The sequence below is a fragment of the Meleagris gallopavo genome, chromosome 2, assembly GCF_000146605.3.
Source record: "Meleagris gallopavo isolate NT-WF06-2002-E0010 breed Aviagen turkey brand Nicholas breeding stock chromosome 2, Turkey_5.1, whole genome shotgun sequence".
Classification (NCBI taxonomy): domain Eukaryota; kingdom Metazoa; phylum Chordata; class Aves; order Galliformes; family Phasianidae; genus Meleagris; species Meleagris gallopavo.
The window spans coordinates 46,077,106-46,100,067 of record NC_015012.2 but is presented as its reverse complement, the minus strand read 5'-3'; the positions used below and the strand labels follow the sequence as shown (position 1 = coordinate 46,100,067).

Sequence of the window (22,962 nt, the reverse complement as noted above, 5' to 3'; positions counted from 1 at the left end):
CATTTGCCTCTTTCCAATTATTTAATGTATCATTGTTTATAACATTAACTGCAGTACTTAACAGGATTTCTGCTAAAGCAGAACGTCACTCTCACAAGTGAGGCATGCAAAGTAGAACATGGAAACTACTGTAATCCCCAAATATAGCATTTTATTACTTTTGCCAAACTTCATTTCCCCTTAGACATCTGAAATAACTTGATATATTGGATAAATTTGGTTTGGCTCAAATTCAAGATTTATCTCTTCAGGTAAAAAGAGATAATACAGACTCTCAGCTACTACAAGAATGCACACTGAAACTTTCATAAAGTTCACATCGCATCTACTCTTCTGCCCTACTTCTTGATCAAACCTGAGATACTTAAAATGGAGAAAAGATTAAATTTAATTACTCTAAAATGTTAATGTACATGTGTAAAATAAGCTAGTAATCTGAGATGCAATCTGCAATCTTAGAAGAATGAAGAAGTTATAAGGAATTTTAAAATGAGCAGCATTCAAACTCCTGTAAAAAGAGCCACATTCTAGTAATACTGTGAGGAAACAAAGCATGTATCCAACATGCTGCTAAAACAGACTCACTAGTAGTCTTGCTGCCATACATCCCCCTTTCATCTTTATTCCAATAACTACTGGAGAATGAAAAAAATAATGTATTTCAACTATAGACCAGCAATAGAATTTGAATTTATTTCTTAGCCATGTGCCTGTATTTTGATTAATTGTTTAGTTCTTCGCTATCTCACTTCTCTACCTAAAACAGATGTTGAGAACAGTCTCAGTTTAAGGAGTACCTTGTAATGTATATCAGTCATAAAGCAGGAATGAATTTTTTTTGCTCCTCTCACTTAAAAGTGGAATTCACTCATTCTAGTTATCTATTTAAACAAAAATCATTGTTTTTCACAAATCCTAAAAAAGAGCGCATGATTTGAATTTACTTCCACTCCTTCAATAATGAAAGTACTTCACTGTATCATCAACTATGCTCATCAATATTGCAAAGTCTAGCTAACTGAATGGTTGATCAGTTTTATTCCTGTCATGCATAATAAAAATTTGAGAGCAAGTCTCCAGAAATAATCTTCTCATTTCCTTCACATGTCACTGTTACAAAGTACGTCCTGGTCAAATTAAATTGAACTGAGACCACAGCACTAGGCACTTCAACATATTCTATCTAATGCATGCTGAAACTGAAAAGAGCACTGCAGCTACACACATGCTTCCTACCTTCATGCTTGCATTGCTGCTGGCTGGCTTAATGATGAGGCCAAAACTTATCTTAATTAAGTTTCTGACAAGGACTGTTTTCAACAAGATTAAGTTCTGCTTCAGATCAGTGTTCAGCTATGCATACAGAAAACTACGATATGACACAGCAATAGTGACAAGGAATCTCTCTGCTGTCAGATTTAACTTGCATTAGCTTGAAGAAAGATCAAGAACCCTCATCTGGAATTGTGAATTACAAGATGAGCGTTCCTCATCTTAAATCTTATGTTCTATTTTGCACAAATAAATTATAAAAGGCTGACATACTTAACAATAGCTCAAGCACACATACAAATTGAGCTACTTTTGTGAGGTTTTTGTTTGTTTGTTTTTTTTCCCCACATGTGAATATCAGCAATCATTTAATCATTTTGAAGACCACAGTAGTTGCTTCTGGCTTCTCAAATGGAAGTGTTTAATGATTTTAAGAACTTGGGGGGAAAAAATGTGGCAAAAAATAAGGTACTTAGGCAACAGATAACATGGAATATAGGCTGGTAATATTGCTTTCTAAGACTCACTTTTAGCTTTCTACTCATTAGTGGAAGGTCAGTCGCATGAACTAAGTTGATGAAGTAAAACAAATCTGCCCTTCGTATTTTTTAGCAAACACTAAAAATACTTCTCATTAATAGAACAAGAAAATAAATGAGTTGTTAAAAGAACATTACTGCTAGAAATTGTGAATACGTTATGCAGAGAAGTTACATTTAAAAACATGTGAAAAACCTCAATAATTCAAATGTAAATAGTAAACCAGACCCTATTTAAAAAAGCAGTACTGCCATCTTGTGTTTAGACAGAGAAGTGCCTCAAAAAGTAATAAGAAAATAAAAGTATTTCACCAGCTAAATCATTTACTAACTAATATTATTTGGTATAATAAGTAACTTGTATGCATATATGTCTTACAGTTTACAAGTTTCAGAAAATTCAGTTTTGACATGCCATAGATGGAAAAACAGTATTGACAGACATCACAGACATCATATTCATGAAAGATACTTTTTAGGGAAATGGAAAAAAGAACAACAGAATTGAGATATACAGAGAGCATTCTCAACATTGGTCGTTTCATTCCAGTTGTACAACACGGCAGTGGTGATGGTAACTGCTCCTGCTGGGTGCAGCTGACCTCAAGTATTTGCTGTGATGCCACAGTTGAATACCTCGGTGGTGATGGTGATTGCTGCCCCATTTACAGCCAAGGCTGCCTTTCTGCAACCAGTGCAAGACAAGGAGATGGACTAAGGAATCATTTTGCTGCTCTTGTCAGATTGCTGCTCCAGGCAACAACTATTTTGCTTTGTGCGTATATCTACTTTATTATACTCTTCTAACGTAGAAAACCTAAGGTAATACATAGGCATATATATACATTTTCTTTTGCTGATTTATATAACCAAATACGTATCACATGAAAAGGATAACTGTCCAAAAACAACCTATAGGATTCTTAGAGATTTCTCATGTTTGTCTTGAGGTAGCGGATGTGGAAGGTTACACTGGCATAAGCATGTTGCATTTCTGTATGGCAGGCTCAATCAGTTCAGTGAAAAAATCCTGGTGACTGTCTGAAACATACCTCAATAGCAAACTGTGGCTTAAAAGTAATAGCTGTATCTTATTTGCAGCAAGTTATCCCAAGCTACTTTACAAAGCATTACGTCCTAGAGTGCATTAATTTAAAAGCTGTATACGATTTTTCTCATACGTTCCTTATTTAAGGAAACTCTTTGCTAAAAAACCTCTAAAAACTGTAAGAGAGACAATTGTACTGAGGTCTTGACAGGCAAGAGAATGGTTTACATAGAACATAAAACATTTAAAATTTCTTAAGAAATATTTAATTAGCATAGAATTATCTTCTGCTTCTTCACTGTATTTTTTAGATATATCAAAGTCTCAAAATGATTCAGTGTTTGACAGCTTCACAAAATGAAAAAAATTTCTCAACTTGCTAATTTTGTGATGTCTGAACAATCAAATATCGTACTGCTGATAGTTAAATGAAATAGATTATCAATGCTGAAACCTCAAAATGTGGTGTGACTTACAATGCCATTTTACAAGAAAATGTATGAAAATGGATCTACTTCGTATAGCCCACATTAATTCAGACAAAATGTTAAAAACATTGGGGGAAGCTGGCATTAGAGTAACTAAGAACTTTGAGGCTCAGCTTTGATGCTGTGAAAACAGGTTAAAAGGCAACGATTTTAGCATCGTTTGGCAAATTTAGCTGTACATTTAGAATGTAAAAGATGTGAAAAATTGCGTTAACAGCGGAAGAGTTTAGAATCAGGAATTACAACTATTCTGCATGTTTGCCTAATAGTTTCACTTGCAATCGTTCTTAAACTTAAATTCCAGAAATAAAAACAATTTTTGCTGAAAAATAACATCTCCTGGGACAGTTTTAAAGAGAGATAATGGAGTATATGATATTTTGCATACATCTTTACTAAAGCTACTTACAGAAATGGATGTAAAAACACCTCATGTGCTGACTGATTCAGTGAGTGTATTTAACCATGTAAAGCTCATTGTTCCAAATACTTAACAGACTAAAATGTGTAAAACAGCTAAAGAGTTTTCTTTCAGCTGAAATTGCATCACAATGCCTTTCTACTACAATGACACGGCCTTAGGAATTAAACACTCCCTAACATATTTCTGCCTGTGAATTTGTCTGCACACGGCATATTTTTTCGTAATAACTGATAGCACATTATTTATACTTCCAAATATTTGCTGCTCTTAAGAAACGTAGCTGTTTTATGTAATAACTACAGTATTTGCTAGAATATTTTTGCTAGTATTTGCTAGAATGTAATTGGTTAAACCAAGTATTTCTATGTATCCAAGGTAATTGTAACTATTCTAAAGTTCACCCCAATGCAAACAAAGGGGAAGCATGACCCAAACACGGCATACATATGAGAGGCTTGTCCTGGAACATGCAACTCTGGGTATTCAGAAAAAAAACACAAGAGCATGGTTTTAAGAGTATATATGGCAAAGCTGAAGTGTTGATTTGTGAAAAATTTGTACTTTGATTTAAACTACTATAGTAATCTCTGATGTTTTTTGATCTTTTAATGAATCAAGAACCCTTACCTAATAATTTCACTGATGATAAAATAATAATTAAGAACTCTCTATTTGAGTTATTTTATAAAATGACAACAGTTTAGTTCTTCTAAATGGATATGTATTATGTTACCAGCTTACAGATCCATCATTGACACAAAATTACTTCTCACTTTGCAAAGAGTAGTCTTCTCTTATGTTCCCATAGGAGAAAAACCACCAGCGAGACATTAACAGGAACTAAAATCAACTATTTCAATAATTTTAATTATTATTATTATTTTTTTTTACCTATTCAAGAGGTTACGTTTCCACACATGCACAAAGAGCTTGAAGAACTGAACTAATTGCACCGTATGCCAGTGCAAAGAGCAACCATGACCATGCTACATACAAATTTATCTGTGAGAACAGTTGATGATAAATGGTGTTGTTTCAGTATAAAATTAATGACAAAATGGCACTCATTTCACAGAACTCATTGCCCATTTACACATCTAGAAGACATTTCCATTTAAAATAACAAAAATGCAAAAAGCATGCAATCATTAAAAAGAGGTGGCAAAGCATTTTGCCTTATTTACATATACAGAAAAACTTATAAGTTCAGAAAATCATGCAGATATGAGGTACAGAAAACATGGCAGTGGAGGAAAAACTAGGAAGACATTCCTTGTATGGCATTCAGCTACTTAAAACTCTAAATGTGGATGAAATAATTGTATTCTTTATACTTCCAATAAATTGCAAAAAACACAGTATGAATTGACTGGTAAACAGTTATGAGTTACATATGAAATGCATTATTGTCTCAACTCTGTCTTGAACTTACACCCTGAAAAAGGCTTTGCTTGTAGATGTTACAGTATTTTAGTTGTGAAAAACATTTACAGCATTTTCAGTTGTAAGGCTTCAAGCTGAAACAGATGTCAATTGTTCTACAGAATTACCATTAGCATGCTTCATTATTCTTGGATATTACTCTTAAAAAAAAATGGGAAAATTAAAATCATAGTCACATTAAAAGACCTCCTACTCTGAGCAAAAAGAAATAAGTTCTGGAGACTGCTTCAAGACAAAAGGAAAATATCTCATCAACAGGCACTGACATACTACGCACAAGATGAAGTATTGTTTTTCTCATTAAATGAACTGAGCATAAGTTTCCAGTTAGCCTGAATCCTTTAGGAGAACACATTAATGAATATTAACATAAAACCATACTCAAGTTTTTCCAATCATATAGTTGAACTGACATAATGACATATTATTGAGAGAGATTTGCTTTCTTTAATTACGCCTGAGTTTCCACTCTCAGAGCTCCTCTTCCTTAACCTGTTATCAGTGCAAGCAGTGCTCAACTTAGTACTGAGCAAAGGGCATATTCCTCATGTTGTGCCTCAGATACCAAACAAAGTTTCATCAGCCACATTTAGCTTGTTGAATTCTGAATAATCTTTGGTGGCTGAACTGTGATAAAATAGATTAGTGGATTAAGATTAAAAGTTAAGTTGTCAAACAGCAAATCAAAGGGAGAATACTGAAAAAAATCTCTTCCTCCATTGCTGTGAATTACAGTTCAACACAAACTATGAAGTAGTACTTCAGCAAATATATTCAGTATATAAAGTAATCATAGGTTTTTGACCTCACAAAAGGAATAAAATTAAACCTTCCAGTGATTTACTAACACAACAAATGAAAACATAATGAAACTTTAACAGTGATTCTGAAATGAAAGTAACCATATCCCAGGTAAGAAAGAAGAATCCTTTTCCCAAAAGCACATAACCTCTAGCTTTCATTTATTTAGTGACCAAATAGCTATAAGAAGAGCTAGTTTTCATTCCAATCACAAAAGGGTTCAATCTATGGCCTGCATACAACATATTCCAAGGCACTCTGTTACCAAATTTTTAAGACAAGTCTGGAGCTGGTAGGCAATTGTGTCACAGTTGGATGCAGAAAAATAAAAACAATTCTTGAACAACAATGGAGCATACTGGTAGATGTTACCAAATCATTTTTCAAATAATTAAATGAAAACATTAGACTACCTCTATCTTGATCCTGTAATATACAAATCTGACCATATGGCTACGAATGTAACACAAAAGAAAAAAAATTAGCCACCTGTATTCTTGCATAAGTAGTGGAATAATGTTGCAACTTGCATAGACTGAACTCCTAATACAGATTAGAATCTTACCCATCCAGAAAATGGAAAAGTGCATTTGCAAAACAAAAACAAACCAAACAAGCCAGGATTTAAGCCACCAGCATCCTTGATTTTTTAAAAATCATTCTGCCCAGTATATTTAGCTTAGAAGCAGCCCATAGAATTACCAAGTAGAATAAAGAATGAAAAATTATTAATTGAATATGCATTGAAATCTGATTTTTAAAAAAATTTATTTATTTTTTGCTGCAGGGTTAGTGGTGCATAGAGTGAGATATAGGAACAGAAAAGAATCTTTCTAGTTCCTACCTATGTCATTGGCTACCATCTTGGTAAACTGTCTGCTTTTGGTCTTCACTGCAAATAGTATTTTAATAAAAAAACAAAAAAGGTCAATCTATGTATCAAAGGATGAACTGCAAAAAAAAAAAAAAAAAAGACTAAGAAAAAAAAATACTGTACCCTTTTCTATAAAATTATTCATTTTTTGCTCATCATCATCAGAATTTGGTGAACCAGAACCTACGAGTAAAGACAGAATGAAATACATATACATTTATTTTTGATGCATACCCAATGTATTATTAATAAAAGCTTTCAGTTTAAGGTAGAAAAGAAGATGTATTGAATTATCAAAAACTGATACTGGTATTCTCTGGTAGCTGTGCTAGATACTGTGGAGTCCAAATTATTTTTTAGACTTAGGAATTCTGCTATATTGAGGTTAACCACAAAAAATTGTAATGCAAGGTACTATTCTGTGCAGGGCAGAAGTTACACTGCTAGAAATATTTCCCTCACTGAATAAAATGTTTACATTGAATAACTAGATTACTCTTGTAATCATGACTCCAGACAAAAATTCATCTGAAGTGTGATTCACAGAACTCACTGGTTTAAATGTGAAAGCTTTTCAAATCTGTTTCTTTTCAATGCAATAAATCATTGTTCAGCCACAGTTCTTTTCTGCCAACAAAGATTTCTCAAAATTCTTAATATTGCAGTCCGCAGTGGTGGCTATAAGGCCACAGTTTGAAGCTTCCTATCGCCACGAAATAAAAACAAACTTCAACAAAAAAACCAGAAAATTTTACTGGATATTATTTTGTGAAAGTATAGAAATAAGATAGTGACATCTGCAAACATAAAACATGCTGGTTTACAATGAGATGTTTTATGGTCAGATTAGCGTCCTCAGAGTCCTCACTTTGTTACTACCTAATTTCAGTTAAATAAACAAAAACCAAAAAAAAAAAAGGGGGATAAAGCTACTACTCACTAGTATTTCTGTATTATAAAAACAGTAAATACAATTGGCAGTCCATTGTACAGTCCTCTAAAATTTCTTAACACCCACTGGAGGAAATTAAATGCAACTTAGTTTCTTCTTCACCTCTACACTGGAAGGTGGAAGAGAATCACAGAATCATAAAATGGCCTGGGTTGAAAAGGACCACAAAGATCATCCAGTTTCAACCCCCCTGCTATGTGCAGGGTCAACAACCACCAGACCAGGCTGCCCAGAACCACATCCAGCCTGGCCTTGAATGCCTCCAGGGATGGGGTATCCACAACCTCCTTGGGCAACCTATTCCAATGTGTCACCATCCTCTGAGTGAAAAACTTCCTCCTAATATCTAACCTAAACCTCTCCTGTCTCAATTTAAGTCCTATCACTATCCACCCTCATAGACAGCCATTCCCCCTCCTGTTCATATGCTCCTTTCAAGTACTGGAAGGCCACAATGAGGTCTCCCTAGAGCATTCTCTTCTCCAAGCTAAACAAGCCCAGCCCTCTCAACCTTTCCTCATAGAGGAGGTGCTTCAGCCCTGAGCAAATGCAGTCTCCAACCCAAATAGTGACTGATTTGCTTTACAGGTCATACTGTCTAACAGTCAAAGTTAACAGTACAGTCAACCCACTCCTACAAACTTAAAGTAGCTAACAAGTAAGCTTTTGGTGTCAGTGTACTTCTTTCTTCAGTGGCCAACTCCATTCTGGAAAAAGTTCGCTTAAATCCAGCCCCTGCCCTGCATCTTAAACTCAACAATATTGTGCAACAGATTTATCCAAACTCTCTCTTACCCCTGTAGCAGAATGTTTCAGTCTTGTGAACCCCAAAAAAATCACAAAACTTAGAAACTAAACCTAAGGAATTGCAGTTCTTGTCATACCCATAATGGCTGGCCTTCCCCAGAACACACAGACCAGTGTGTTTTGTCACCAGTGAGGTGACAGCTTGCCAGTCTCCCTTCCTACTTTCAAGTACCTTTTTCAAAGGAAATATTGGAGAAGTCTGCCATGAATATTTCTCATTCATGAAAAACAGAGAGAACTAAGGGAAGCAAGATGCAGTTCAACTTCACTACAAAAATCTATAGAGCTTGCATCTTTGGCTTGTCACCTCAGTCTTTTGTCCATTCTCTATGTTTGGAATTCAGAATTTTTTTATTTAGTATTGCATGTGCACCTAGAAAGAAATATCCAAACTGCATTACATTTTAACCTACCCATCTACTACAACTCAAAGAGGGATGGAGAGTAGGCAAATTGTTAAATTTAAGATTTTTCCAAACCTTGATTCTTGTCCTACTGCACATCTTACAACAGGTAAATCTGCAACTTTAACCTTTAAATTCGGAGTAGAGATTTGAATGAAACAGATGAAGTGACACAGTACTACTTTAAAAAGCATTATTCTAACAAAAATTTTGCTGACTACAACAAACATTCATCTCTAATACTATATATTGACATTTGTATTTACATAGTTATAGCCTCAATTAGCCAACATTGAAACAAAAATCTAAGTAATATATCGCTACTGCAGCTTTCCTTTAGAATAGTCAAATACAGGAGTAGTAACAGAACTTTTTTTTTGAAGCAGAGAAATCCTACTTTGTAAGGATGTAAGCCTCTGAAGACTTCCGATTCCAAAGGAAAGAAAAAAAAAAACTAGCTCCTTTGCTCCTTTTGCAGACTTTTCTTAAACCACTTTTGAGGACTCTGAGACACCAGACACATGTACTCCTAAAGGAATTAGAGCATCTTTTATCAGAGTTTCAAAATTCAATTGTGCAGTGGAGTATGTTCCTTGCAACAAATATTACATATTATTATTATTATTTTACCTCTTCACTTATCTTTATGACATTTCTATTGCATCTATTAAATTAATCTTGCTTTAAAAACACAGTGGTGCAACGCAGCAACAACAGAGAGCTACAACAACTTGTGAGAAGACTAAAGGCTTTATGCAACTAGTTTGTATTCAAGTACGCCATCTTCCATGCAAATAAGAAGCTGAAAATCAGACTAAGTTATGGTTACCTGAAGTGGGTGATTTGCAGCGATCTTCTGGCACCACTGTACCCTCATTAATATCACAAAGACCTGCTGGAACACAAAAATAGCGTCTGATAAGCATGGCTGCTATCTTTTCCTTTCTTTCATTGCAGTTAGGAACTGGATATTTAATTAGATACAAACCAGATGGTTGTGGTAGAATTTGTTAGTATTACCCTGTTGGTTTTTTTGTTTGTTTGTTTATTTTAAATTTAGACATCAGCCGCAGTGACTGTAAAGCCGCTCAATTCATCCTACTAAAGATTTCTTACTGGATTTTACAGAACATACTTCCTCATTAAATTTCAGTAAAAAAGAACTCTCTTTTAAGTATGGAAATAATCTGAACAGTTAAGTCCATGCCATGGATGTATATTAAGTACACATTTCTGTTTTGAAAACAAATTTTCAAAACTTTCTTTTGCAATTTTATATATATATATAATATATAATTTCATATATATATAAAATTGCAAAAAAAAAAAGTGAGGTAGAAGAGGATCTTGAGGATGACAACCACACTGAGATTAGATGTATAACCAGTGTTTTTTCACAATTTGCTTACTATCTGCTGAAGTGGTGAGCTTTATATTTAATGTTGTATTGCAGAGGTCAGCATGGAGTTCTGCTGGAAAATGTCACTTTAAGATTTTATGGTATTTGGGTGCTTCCTAAAGTTCATTCTTTACATTTCAGTAATGTAATTACATTTCAGCAAGGAAATAAAGCACAGAAGTTCAGCATCCGATGCTAAAGTTGGAATAATTTTTCAGATTGTAAGATAGCTTTCATGACATGAACCAGGAGTTTAAAGATATGTTACCATTTTCATCTTTGATAGGAAATTGCCAGCAAAACAGCTCAGGATAAAGAAAAGTATTTTATTAATATATTAAGGCTAATTATGCACGTATAATTTATATATATATATGCACACAGAATATGTATATAATATATATATATATATATATATATATAAAGTCTTGTTTTCCTTCAGGGATATTGTATGTGATACTAATAAAACAAGAATGCAATACTTTACAGTAATAGTAAATAAATACTTGTTAAATAGGAGGTTTTTGCATGCACGCTGGCATTTCAAATAAAGATAAAAAGCTCCAGGGGAGTAACAGCTGAAGCAACAAGAGATTGCACAGGCAAAGCCTGTCTACATAGATGCATTCAACAGTGCATCTGTAATAATTATTCCCATATTTTTTTCCTCTTCTCTTTCCCAATATTTATTTCCTCTTCTATACAAGTGTTAGATTTCCCTAATATCAAAACAAAAAGTAATAATTTAAAGGAAGAAAAAGACATCATATCACTGTGGAAACCATTGAAGTTATGCTACATTCACACACTGTTATATTTATGCAATATAGCTTCTTGGTTTATTTAAGATTAAAAGCATGGGCAACTTGCACCTCAAAAAGCTCAGTGATAACAATGATGTGCAAATGACCTTATGAACAGGTAAAGCCTGCACTTAACAGAAGTCCAAGAACTGATTTCAATTTGAAAACATATGGGGATATCCCAGGTAGAAGCTATATGTTTTCTTTCTCCTGCATAGTGGTAAACAATTTTAAGTATTTTCTTTCGAATCATTGAATACTATGGGATAATTATGGTACCTATTCTCCCACAAAGTACATTTTCACCTCCAAAACCACCAGATTAAAACACACTTGAGAGTCTATATGTTCTATGCTACCCAGGGCTGTGTAATAATTTTTTTCAAAAAGCCATATGCTGCTCTCCCAGCAAGCAGTACAAGTTTCAGATAGTACCAAGCGTGGACTATATATATTCAATTCACACACACTTAAATAATAATGCCCAAGATACTTTTAAAGGCAATTTTAGTGTTTGTTATTCTCTCAGATATGGTCCGAGCAGACTATATGCTACAAGTTCAGAACTAGCAGCTCTACTAATCCCAAACACAGGGGATCAATATCAGCTTAGAATTAACGACCTTTATGGTTAACATTTCTGGAAATTTACAGAGCTCTATTATGAGTTGGGAGTATGGGGTTACCATTCCAGGAATATAGCCTTGATGATACCCAATAGCCTTCAAAGGTAAAGGTAGATCCTGATAAGATTTTTATTATGCATGTAAAATGGAAATGAATTTTTGGTACTGGGGACAGTCAACTAAATAAACACTGAACATTCAGAAATGTCTGCACTTCATCTAAAACAGGTATTCTGCATCTCCCTACTTTTTCAGCTCATGGAAAGCAGAGACATCACAGAACATTTCTGCTGGGCAGGCTATGGCATCACTAGAAGGAATTAAAAAAATTAAGGAGCAGCCAACCACAGCCTATCAGATTAAAAGTTGCTTCTCATGCAAAGTTGTTTTAGGTGTCCTGAACCTTTGAGGTGGACCCTTATCATAGTAGCCATTGAAGAAATTGCTTCACCCACAGAGAACAAATGTCATTTTGGTATTTTAATATTCTTTCATTAGTGACTGCTTGTTCTTGTCACCTCCTACTTTCATTTCACTAACTCAATAGAAATCTTTGCCAGAGTTGCTGGGAGAGATTTGAAAATGAACAGTTCTTAAGTGAGAGGGGAAGCAGTTCTTGCCAACATAACAAAGGAGTATCTACAAGGTTTGCAGGCCTTCAGTCTGAAGTCAGGACTCTGAGGAATGCCCACTCATTAATATTCTTGTGGCAACAACAGCCTAAAATGCATGTTTCTAGTGACAGCAATAATTAGATCTGGTTGTCAACAATCAGGCCAAGAAAGAGCAGAGTATATACACTTGTTTTTGTGCCAAGAGTACTGCTCAGGGAAAACTACTTATGCATTTGTCATGATTTAGAAGATGATGTCTTCTGACTTAGCTAAGAGCTACTTACTGCTGTATCCCTTGTGAGAGTGGTATATCTACCACACCTGTACACAGAAAGCCTGGATCACTGAACTAACTGCGAGAGCAGCATAGTTTGTATATGTACAATAATTCAAGCGTTTTTCTAACAGGTCTGAAACAGGTGGAAAGAAAATATGTCCAAAGCAATTCATCCAGTCTACTAAAATTTTGAGTTTGTTCTAGATCTAGGATAGAAGCAGGCTAGAAGAATTGCTCCGAAAGTTCACCTTAAAACATGCTCCCCAATGCCTTTTGGGAGTTTGTTACAGAAGTCTGACAGCTTAGATCTGGTGCCATGCTCATACATGCCACACACATAACTAATGTGCATGAAGTTTTATTACAAAACACAGAAACGTGAGCACTTATTACTCCAGATCCAAGTACAGCTTCAATTCTGACTTGCCAAGACAACAAACAATGCGGTATCACATTATGTGGATTTGCTCATTACTGAAGATAGCAGGTTTAAACAACGCTCTTTGAGCAAATACTAAGGAAATCCTCACAGTAGCAAGGAGGACAAAAGTGTGCTGTGCTTTTAAAAAGAGTCCCAAATCATGCTCCTTAGGGAGTCAAACTATACAAATCCAAAGTCTAAGTTTAGAAATTTAACTTCCCATCTCCTTGTAAATATTTAAGTTCTTCAGAGGAAGAGCTGAACTTCTCACACTTGTTTCCTGTAAGAAGTATAATCCTGCTTTGACAGGAATATTATTTAGCCAAGAACAAAGTCATATACCTACTCACTTGCTTCCACTGTAATAAGTATTGAGGTTACAATTTGATACTCATCTTAATGAATAACTCACATCAACGGATCCAACAGAAAACCTCAAAACATTCGTACCATAAAACTACTTGCTAATTGTATGCATAAGATTTATACCACTAAATTATGGCATGATGGTAATTATTCTTGCACATAGATCTTGGAAATCTAATTACAGCCATCACTGCTATTATTTGACAGAGAGGAGGAAGGGACAGAAAAAATAATTTTATGTAGTAGTTATTATAAATAGCACTAATTACTGGTACTCAATATGACCTGAGTTGCGTCTGTGAAATACTAAGGTCTGTACGCTTTATAATCTCAAGTACCTGACATAACCAATTTGTGCACTAAATTCTGGATTAATTTTTATGATTTCAGGCTTACAAACGCACAACTCACAAGGGATTTTAAAGCCAATTGTTCTTAAGTTTTCCATTTCAGAACTAAAGCCCGATTAGAAGACCAGGAAAAACTAATCTTCTAATAAGTTCTTAGTTTCTTTCTGAACTCTAGTAGCAAGAAAGTTGAAATAAATACAAAAAATGAATTTAAAAAAATAAAATAATGTTATTAAAGATGGAAAAGATATCATGCTGCATTAAAAATTCCCTAGAATTACAGTCAAAATTAACTAATATATTGACTTTTGTGAGTTCATATATATATGTTGTTCAGGCACTTATATACCAACTTCATTGGAAACAAGTCTAATTAAAAATTTGTACTAGCTTGATGTGAAAACACAAACATAATAAACAACAGACTTGAAAGAATCAGAAAAGCCCCCTAATCCAAACTTTATGATTCAGTACTATATTTGGCTTAGTCACAGCTGACATTGGTCTAGTTTAGTTCAAATATAAGTTTAAAAGGAGTGTTGCGGTCTAGATTCAGTTCAAGGAGAAAGAGGATGTGTGTAACAACCAGAACAAGCAGTCTCGGTATTCTGTTTTGATTCAAGTCCAGTTCTGAAATCCTAGTAGGTTACATTAAAAAGAAAAAACTTTGATGTATAATCAAAAGTCACATGTAAGCAAAAACTGCTTCTATTTTGTCAGAAAAATCTTGAACTGCCTCTAATAAAGCATATGAAGTCTTATAGAATGATATAGATTTTTATTTTAAAACGTAGTACATTGTACTAAATGAGAAATAACATGAGAATGTTAATAAAATGAGAAAAAAAACCTTGCAACTCCCACCAGCACTAAGTTTTAAAAGAGTGAAGGCGGTTATCTTCTGTTGACTTAATTATGGAGCTAATGTCTATTGATACATTCTTTCGTGTACTCATAAAGTTACAAAAGTTTGATATTTGGTTCCACTATTGTCTGTCTTCTTAATGACTCTATGATCCTGTCATATTTCAGAAACAGTATATCAAGCAAAGATCTCAAACAGGGAGGATAGCATCAAGGACTTGGTTAAGAAATCAACGCTTACAAAAACCTGTTCTAACATATTAAATATTCCAAGTAGAATCAGCTTTTCAATTGCTGGCTTTGGAAAGTAATTCTGGGACTACTGTCCACCTTTTCCTTCCCTTCAAAATGACAAAGGAGCAGCAGATCTTGCCTTTCAGTTCTGTATCGTCTCAAAGCAGAAGCATTTCTTTTACACATAACTCTCTCACTTGACAGCAGGTGATGGAAGACAAAGTAAGTCTACCATCCTTGAAATATATTTTTCTCTCTCTCTTTGGTAAAACAAAAAAAAAAAAAAAAAAAAAAAACAAAAAGCATAACTAATAGAACTGGACCACAGTCTTAAGTGTTTCTTTCACAACCACCACCAAGGTTCCTTGGATTTTGTTTTATTCTACTCCCTGTTTAGCAAAGGGGTCAGATATCAAACTTCTGCCCAAAGGCTGGAGAAAAACGACATGCTAGGGAAAGGAATCATATTATACTTTTGAAGTCAAGTCCATATGCTCTGAATTCTTTGATGCTGTGAATGCTGGAATAAGTCAGAAAAACCCTGAGGTAACTCACATTTCCGATGGGCTACGATTCTACTGTGGTGCTACTTGAACATTGAAAGTGCTTGGAAAATTCGTAGGGCTGCACAATACCCCAACCCTTCCACTCTCAATCCTTATAAATCAACATCTTAGTAGAAGGAAGCTTTCACTTTAACAGACAAATCATTGTGTTTTACAATGTTAAAAAGTAAATTAATAATAATAACCATAATCTAACATGAATTCTCAAGCTTTTTCTGCCACTACAGAGAATAAGTAAAGGAAGATTCTAGCCTTGGTGCTCAGAGGACTAATAGATTTGATGGGTTAGATCTTGGGACCACAGACATCAGTAACTTCTAAGACAGGATCTCACTTTCCTTCTTCCTCCTATCCTTTCCCCTAATGCAGAGACTATTATGGTCATTCTTTTTTTCCTTCCCATTTCTATTAGGGATGTCATGAACAAGAAATATGATAGACGTATGATTCAAAACAGTTTCTAAAAGTAAAACAATTATTAAAAATGGTAATAACAAAAGTATTTATGGTAAATGAACAGCAAGTCAAAAAAATCAAATTCAGATGTTCAAAACTGCATTTTTTTTTGGTCATGAGATGACTTACTTATATAAGAGGTGCGAAGCTTTTTCACAGACTCTGAATATAAGTTAGAAAGGCCGCACATGCAAGAAGCCACAGTCAGCATACCTTTATGCAGCAATGAGAAAAGGAAAGATGGAGACACTAACAGTACATTTGAGACAGAAAAGCCAGCTGAATAACTTGTATAATGAGGTTTATAAAACGCTCTTGCCATGCAGATCATTAGTATTAAAATGTAAGATAAAAAAAATATACAATTTCATTTAACAGTGACATTAATGAACAAAAAGGACTCCACTCAGTAGTATCTTAGAGACACAGTTGCAATACAGTTATGCTGATGATTAAATAATAAAAAGCAAGAAAACAAAGTGATTAATGTTTAGCACTACAAAAAGCAGTTTTAAATATAAATGCATGAAGCAGAAGGTAAGTCCTTTACTATCATGAGACATTAACAGAGTGAACTAGTGAAGTTACTTCTTTCTCTCTGAATGCTTTTTTTTTGTTTGTTTGTTTTTTAATACTTATCTTTCTCTATAGGAGAAAAAGACATCTGTCCCAGACTAAGAACTGTGTGTGTTCCACTCTAAGCTAATTATTTTTTAAAAGCAGTTTCTTCAGTTGAAGAAATCTGACAGATGGCAAGAAAATCTTTCTCAAACCAAGGATTTACTAAAATATGTCTGGGAGCGTCCATTTTCACTTCAGTATGGTACTACCTGAACTTTATTCTGAATCACTTAAAGTAAACCAACCATGAAGTTTTCTAAACAGTGTGTTTTCCATTTAATAATAATTATTTGGAGGCAACAGTGATGCTGTTGATAGTTCCATTTTAGGTGTTTTAAAAATTAGCTTAAAAATAAAACTGTTTTCTCATTATTTTAAGTTCTAACTTTTCATTTTATCAATAAAAATGTGTGGGATTTTGACTGAAAGATTATTTTCCTCCTCAGTTGTAAACTAGCACCTTTCTTCAGTATCTTTTCAAAACAAAGTCATTTTTACCAAAAACTTTAATTGGTTCATTTATATCAAAAGCTTCCTCTAAAACTAATGAGAAAGTATACACAGTATAACACTCTTTCTAGACAAAGGCTGAAATAAGACAGAAAATGATCCCAGCAGATATGCTGGCTATCTGCCAAAAGTAATGAGCTCATATAAGCTTGTGATTTGGGTACTATGATTATGAGAAATACCAAGATATTAAGTCTCCTTCCAGCTGTGCTAGTAAGTTAACAGCATAAATCTACTGAGCTTTTATAGCTTATATCTATACATATAAAATTTCTTCCCTGATTTTTTTTTAAACATACATTACACTAATAAAAATATAAATAACTGTATCAAGCATCAGTAGATTTCATTAAGCAATATTTTTGAAATAACAAACCTGCAATGCTGACATTCAAGAATGACGAAATCGCAATGGCAAAAGCATACATGCATTCAGAGAACAGACACTATTAGCTCAGAAAAGGTCAGAAGATAGGCAAAGTTGTTTTCAACAGGCTGTGGGTTACTCACCTCCAGATGGCTGACGAGTTTTTCGGGGAGATCGTGGCTCCCTACGATAAGGATCATTGGAACCATACAGTTCAATAGTGCCAAGATTCAAGAGGACTGTCTTCTGGAGGTAATCAACCATGGCAATACCGTTACAGTTTCCAAAAACTACTCTGGAAAAAGATACGTGGAAGGAAAGATAACGCTAATGCAAGTATAATTTTATTTTGATATTTTTTGCTATGCAGAATTTTAAGACTTACCATTTTTTTCATATTTTATTATTACTAGCTTTTAATAAATTGCTCTAAATTAAGAGCATGTACAAAATTACTATTTTAGAATGTAGCACTGTTTAAGCATTTACTTTTTAAAACATGTAATGTTGAGTAAAGCAGATCATTGTTCATGCCAATTTATCCAATAGAGCCTTAACTGACATATATTCTTAGCTCTACAGCGACAACACACACAAGAAAAAGTGATGTTGATTTGTGTGATGTTCACATCATCAGGAACTGCCACAAGCCACCGAAATGAACTATCAGGAAACACAGGAATGTAATCGCATCTTTTCTGCTGCTGTATACTTTGCATGAACACACAATGACTTAGTTTTTAACAGCAAATGCTTTTGACAGAATATTGAAAAAGCTGCGTAGAATATACTTACAGGCCATACGCTGAATTGACTGCTAAGCTGGTTATCTGCTGAGGAGGTTCTCCACTCACCCACACTAGTTGGATAACTAGCTCAATTTGGTAGCCTGGAGACTGCTTAAGAGGAGAATTTTTAACTCTGCAAAGTAAACAAAACATCGTATTTTTATGACTCTCTGAAGTGCTCTTCCTTAAATGTGCACAATTCCCTGAATTTGGTATCATGCTGAACTTTGAAAAGTTTGGAAAATTGTAAGGAAAATAACGGTGTATCACAAAACAAGTATGAGATAGTAGGGTAGGACTAAAGGTCTTGGAAATACGTTGTGCATTGATGAACAAACTTAGGAATGTCCTACAGAAAGTGTTAAGACTCTCTTATCTTTTGAACAAAAAAAAAACAACCTCTATACAGATCATAAGGTCCTCTGAGACATGAGTTTCCTATTTTATCCATTTAATATTTTGATTTGCCAATATTTTATAAAATCTCTTTTTGTTGTTCCAACTTCATTTAAAACTTACTGTCTTCAAAACACTTATATAACTCAGTATAATCAAGATACAAAACTAACCCTCAGAAAAAATAAACCTGTCAGAATTAACTATTTTCTAGATGGATGAACTCAAGAAATCGAAATCTAAGATCGGAGTTTAAAGTTTCAGAAAAAATTAAATACATGTCTTAATTTTATATCTGAAAATAGAGTGCAACATACATTCTATAACAAAATTTAATAGTCTTAAGAGATCTCAAGATGCACTCTTAGTAAAAAAAAAAAAAGAAAAAAAGCAAGTCTTCTGTTAACACAGAATTTCTCAGTGGAATAAACACACAGAAATACAAAAAAACACTTAAGAGAAATATCTCCCAATTTAAAAACTGAAAACAGTTAAAAAACTGAACAGTTCTAAAAATTTACACTCGGAACAATAAGAGGCATCATGAAAGTAGACTGTTGATGCTTAGAAATAACTAACAAGTGACGTCTATTCAAACATACTTGGCCTAAAGTTAAGCAGAGCTGAAGTGTTAAGTGGTCTGTTCATTTCAATGCACACTAACATTTCCAAGTTCCCACTTAAAAGTTTGCTCTAAAACATGAGCATCTATAACTATACTAATATCAATGTTAGTAAAATTTCCTAAAGCAGGCTGAGTTATATGGTGATTATCTTCTGATTTATTTTTTTTTAAATCACCGAGAATTACGACATTTATATAAATTAAGATTAAAATTGTAATTTCTTGAAACAGAACTCGGCTTTCAGATATTTGGAGGATGTTGTTTTAGAAAACAAGAGTTTCACTTACAATAGCATTTCTACAATAATTTCTGAGTACACACAGTCTCACAATATAAATATTCTTGCCAAGTTTCACAAATAACAAAAGCACAACAGAATATACTTACTTTAAACATGGGACATTATCACGAAGGCCATCAGATGAACTGCTACTAGTAGACGGATGAGACTGGGGAACAATGGACTGAGGATTGGAACTTGTGCCAGGAGTTGGTAATGGTGGTATCTGTTCACCATCTGGAGATTCAATGTCATTTATTTCATATAACAGGCGCACTTCCAGCATCTGCAAAGTAGAAACAAAGCAAATAAATAATAATTAGAAAAAAAGCTGGTCTTTCAGAAAAAGTGTATGATTAAGCACAATTAAGATACTAGTCCTAAGGGAGACATTCAGGACTTCTCTATCTTCAGATCGGAATATTTAAGTTACTGTTATCTTTTTAAACACACACACAGTGTTCAGAAATATAATCATTCTAGCCACTTAAGATTGAATATGTGATCATTAAACCTTGAAAATTAACTTATTTTCCACTATTTAAAAGTTTCCTGCTTATTACTGAAAAGTAACAAAATACTGGATACAAAGTCCATTTAATTATCATTCCATGCACGTAAAAGTCATGAAGGAGGCTCATTTTATGTTGTTTCAGAATGCTAAAACTAAGAAAAGCCATAGGACCTGGCTGATCTGCTCATATAGTAGCACTATTTAATTCATTGCTTAATATTGCATTGAGTTAGGTCATAACATTTAAAACAAATTCATCACGATTTCAGATTAGTATTAATTGTATCATAGTTTAGATAGTCTTCTACTGTTTGAATCTCAACTTTTGCAAAACAGAATTCAACTCAGACTGAAAGATCTATACAGTACTTTTAAAAACACTCCAAATACTGAATCAGCTTGCTAACTGCTGATTTCTAAAAACCCTTCAGAAAAAGCAACATTCCTTTAGAAGGCAATGTGCATGAATACGAGTAAATACTAGAAGGAAAAAACAAGCATGTCTTATCTCCTTTACTGATATTTGTCCGAAGTGGAAAAAACAAGAAGAAAAAGAACTGTATTATCATTAAGGAGTACTCAGGACACAGTGTATTTGATAACTAACAAGCTTCAAGTTAACTTTCAGCTCATTCATTCCAGATAAGTGAAGTTGCATATGTGTGATTTAACAAAGGACTTGAACTCTTGTAATAGAATTTATCATGGAATCTTACAATCAAACATGACAGCATAGTCCTAGACAGAACTTAGGGCATGTACGGTGTACTTTTCTTCTATATCTGTATACCAAGATAGATTATAATGATTAGGAATCAAGAAAAAAAGTCATCAACTCCCTCACTGAAGTCTTCAAAAATTCTTTGATTATATCTCACTCATTTAAATCGTCTCTGATGCAACTAAGCTTTGACCCACACTTTACATTGAAAGTTAGAACAGTTACTATTGGCAGCAAATCTGCCATCTGGCAATGAAAGTCAAAATAGTGATGTATAATTTTTGCTGAATTTGGTAATTTACTACTTTTCTTCCATAGAAAAAGATATTTACTAGGCAATTTTTTTGGTACATTTGAGTAACACAATGAAAAATAATGAAAAGCTAAATTGCTACAATAGTCTTATTATAGACAAATCCTATAAAATTAAAAAAAAAAACTTTATATAAATTACCGGAATAACTTCTGTTGTCACTTCCTGCTTGCTGAACCTGTAGATAATGACATGTGCAGAAACTCCAGCTACACACAGCATTCTACTTTCTGGACACCACGAGATGATCTGAATAGCATATGGATCTTCATCTACTATATCTGTGTTTGGCCTGTCATCCTTATTCCGTGATTTTTCAAATACTTTGGCTGTTTTTAGCTTATAGAGTACTTGCAGCGTTACTGGGAACAATTCAAAAGAAATGAAAATTAATTTCTATTTAAACATATATTTCTCTCAGTAACTTTTCTAATTTTGAAATTTAGCTTCATAGAAAACGTCATTTTGTTTAGCAAAAGAGGACAGAGAATATCTGTGTTGATACCATCCATCACAACTTGCCCAATGCAGGATCAGCTAGTTTGAAATAAATAAATAAATAAATACCTATTTAAAGGAGATGTATGTTATGCTTACGTTAAAAACTAAATCCTCGGTTTCACAAGTTTAACTATAATTAGGTTCTCTAATAATAACAACAATATTTAGCGACATTTACCACACCTCAGCTTAGCCTATAGCACAAAAAGTAAAGCTCCTTCCCTTCCTCTTTGTAGTATTTCAAATACACAGCCTCTTTCCCATGTTCCACCAATTTTTTGAATGACCAGAGAGCAGAAAACAAAATGCAACCTTCTGATGAATCCCCATTTTTCTTTAGAGTGCAGTTTCCAGAACCGTCCTAATGAGTCCTTACTACAGTTTAAAACAGTAAGAATTATTTGATCTTGATTTTACTGATATTCCAATTTATTCATTCTAGTAATTATTACTTGTGCAAACACTGACACTGCACTCCTATAGGCCTCCAATTTTTTGACAGATTAAGTTCTGAGTAATATTATTCTTTCTTCCAACATGCTTGAAACTGCCTTAGTGCTGCTTTCAAACTTCATTGGCACAGTCTCGAGTCAATCATCAAACACTTGACAACAATACTAATCACAGCCTTATGAAAACCTAATTTATCCTTAGATCTCTTCTGTTGTTTCATCTGAATCAAATTGTATAAGGCTGTACTGTGGTTAAAAATTAAGACAGAAGATACCTGCAGTTTCTCCCTTAACGGGATTAGTAATTTGTTATTAAAAGGATAATAAATGGCTTTAACAGAATTTGCTTTAGACAGATCCATGCTGAATATTATTTTTAACTACAGATTACCAATTCTTTTTTCCAAGTTCCACCTCCAGTCCAAACAAATTAAGGATCTACAACACTCCAAATACACCTCTGCCCAGTTTTTAAACATACATTGCATCTGTTCTCTCCCACACCCACATTCTCCTAGAGCACTTTGGAATCTCACGAGTATTCCACAAGTTTTCAAGGAAAACTGGTAATGATTCCAAAATTGTTTCAGACAGCTTTTAAGACCTAGGAGTAAGTTTAGTCAGAACCAGATGATTTAAAAACATTTAACTCAGAGTCCATTCCAATTTGAATTCTTACTGAATTCCTCACTGTTAGCTCTGTAGATCATTAGATGCAATTGACCCTTTAACCAATGAGACAGGTAAAATGGTTTGTTCTGTGGTCAAAAGAAGTCTTTACTATTTTCCTACCTTTCTTCACAAATACTTAAATGATTTCACTAGCACAAATTACAACATTCCAA

The 22,962-nt window shown here is 33.9% G+C and overlaps 1 protein-coding gene across 6 annotated transcripts in view; it reads right to left on the bottom strand.

Annotated features, from left to right (window-relative positions):
- The window catches only part of STXBP5 (syntaxin binding protein 5), a 104,242-nt gene that overhangs the window by 18,325 nt on the left and 62,955 nt on the right, over positions 1-22,962 (bottom strand). For 2 of the 6 annotated variants that reach the window (XM_010707155.1, XM_010707158.1), the window contains exons 15-19: positions 21,306-21,526; positions 19,724-19,902; positions 18,322-18,447; positions 17,670-17,821; positions 9,882-9,947 (exon numbers count right to left, since the gene is read on the bottom strand). In XM_010707155.1, coding sequence (XP_010705457.1) covers positions 9,882-9,947; positions 17,670-17,821; positions 18,322-18,447; positions 19,724-19,902; positions 21,306-21,526 — 744 coding nt within the window. Of the gene's footprint in view, positions 1-6,859; positions 6,908-7,012; positions 7,073-9,881; positions 9,948-17,669; positions 17,822-18,321; positions 18,448-19,723; positions 19,903-21,305; positions 21,527-22,962 lie in introns of all 6 variants that reach the window. The other 4 variants (XM_010707157.1, XM_010707159.1, XM_010707153.1 and 1 more) reach the window with 3 other exon arrangements.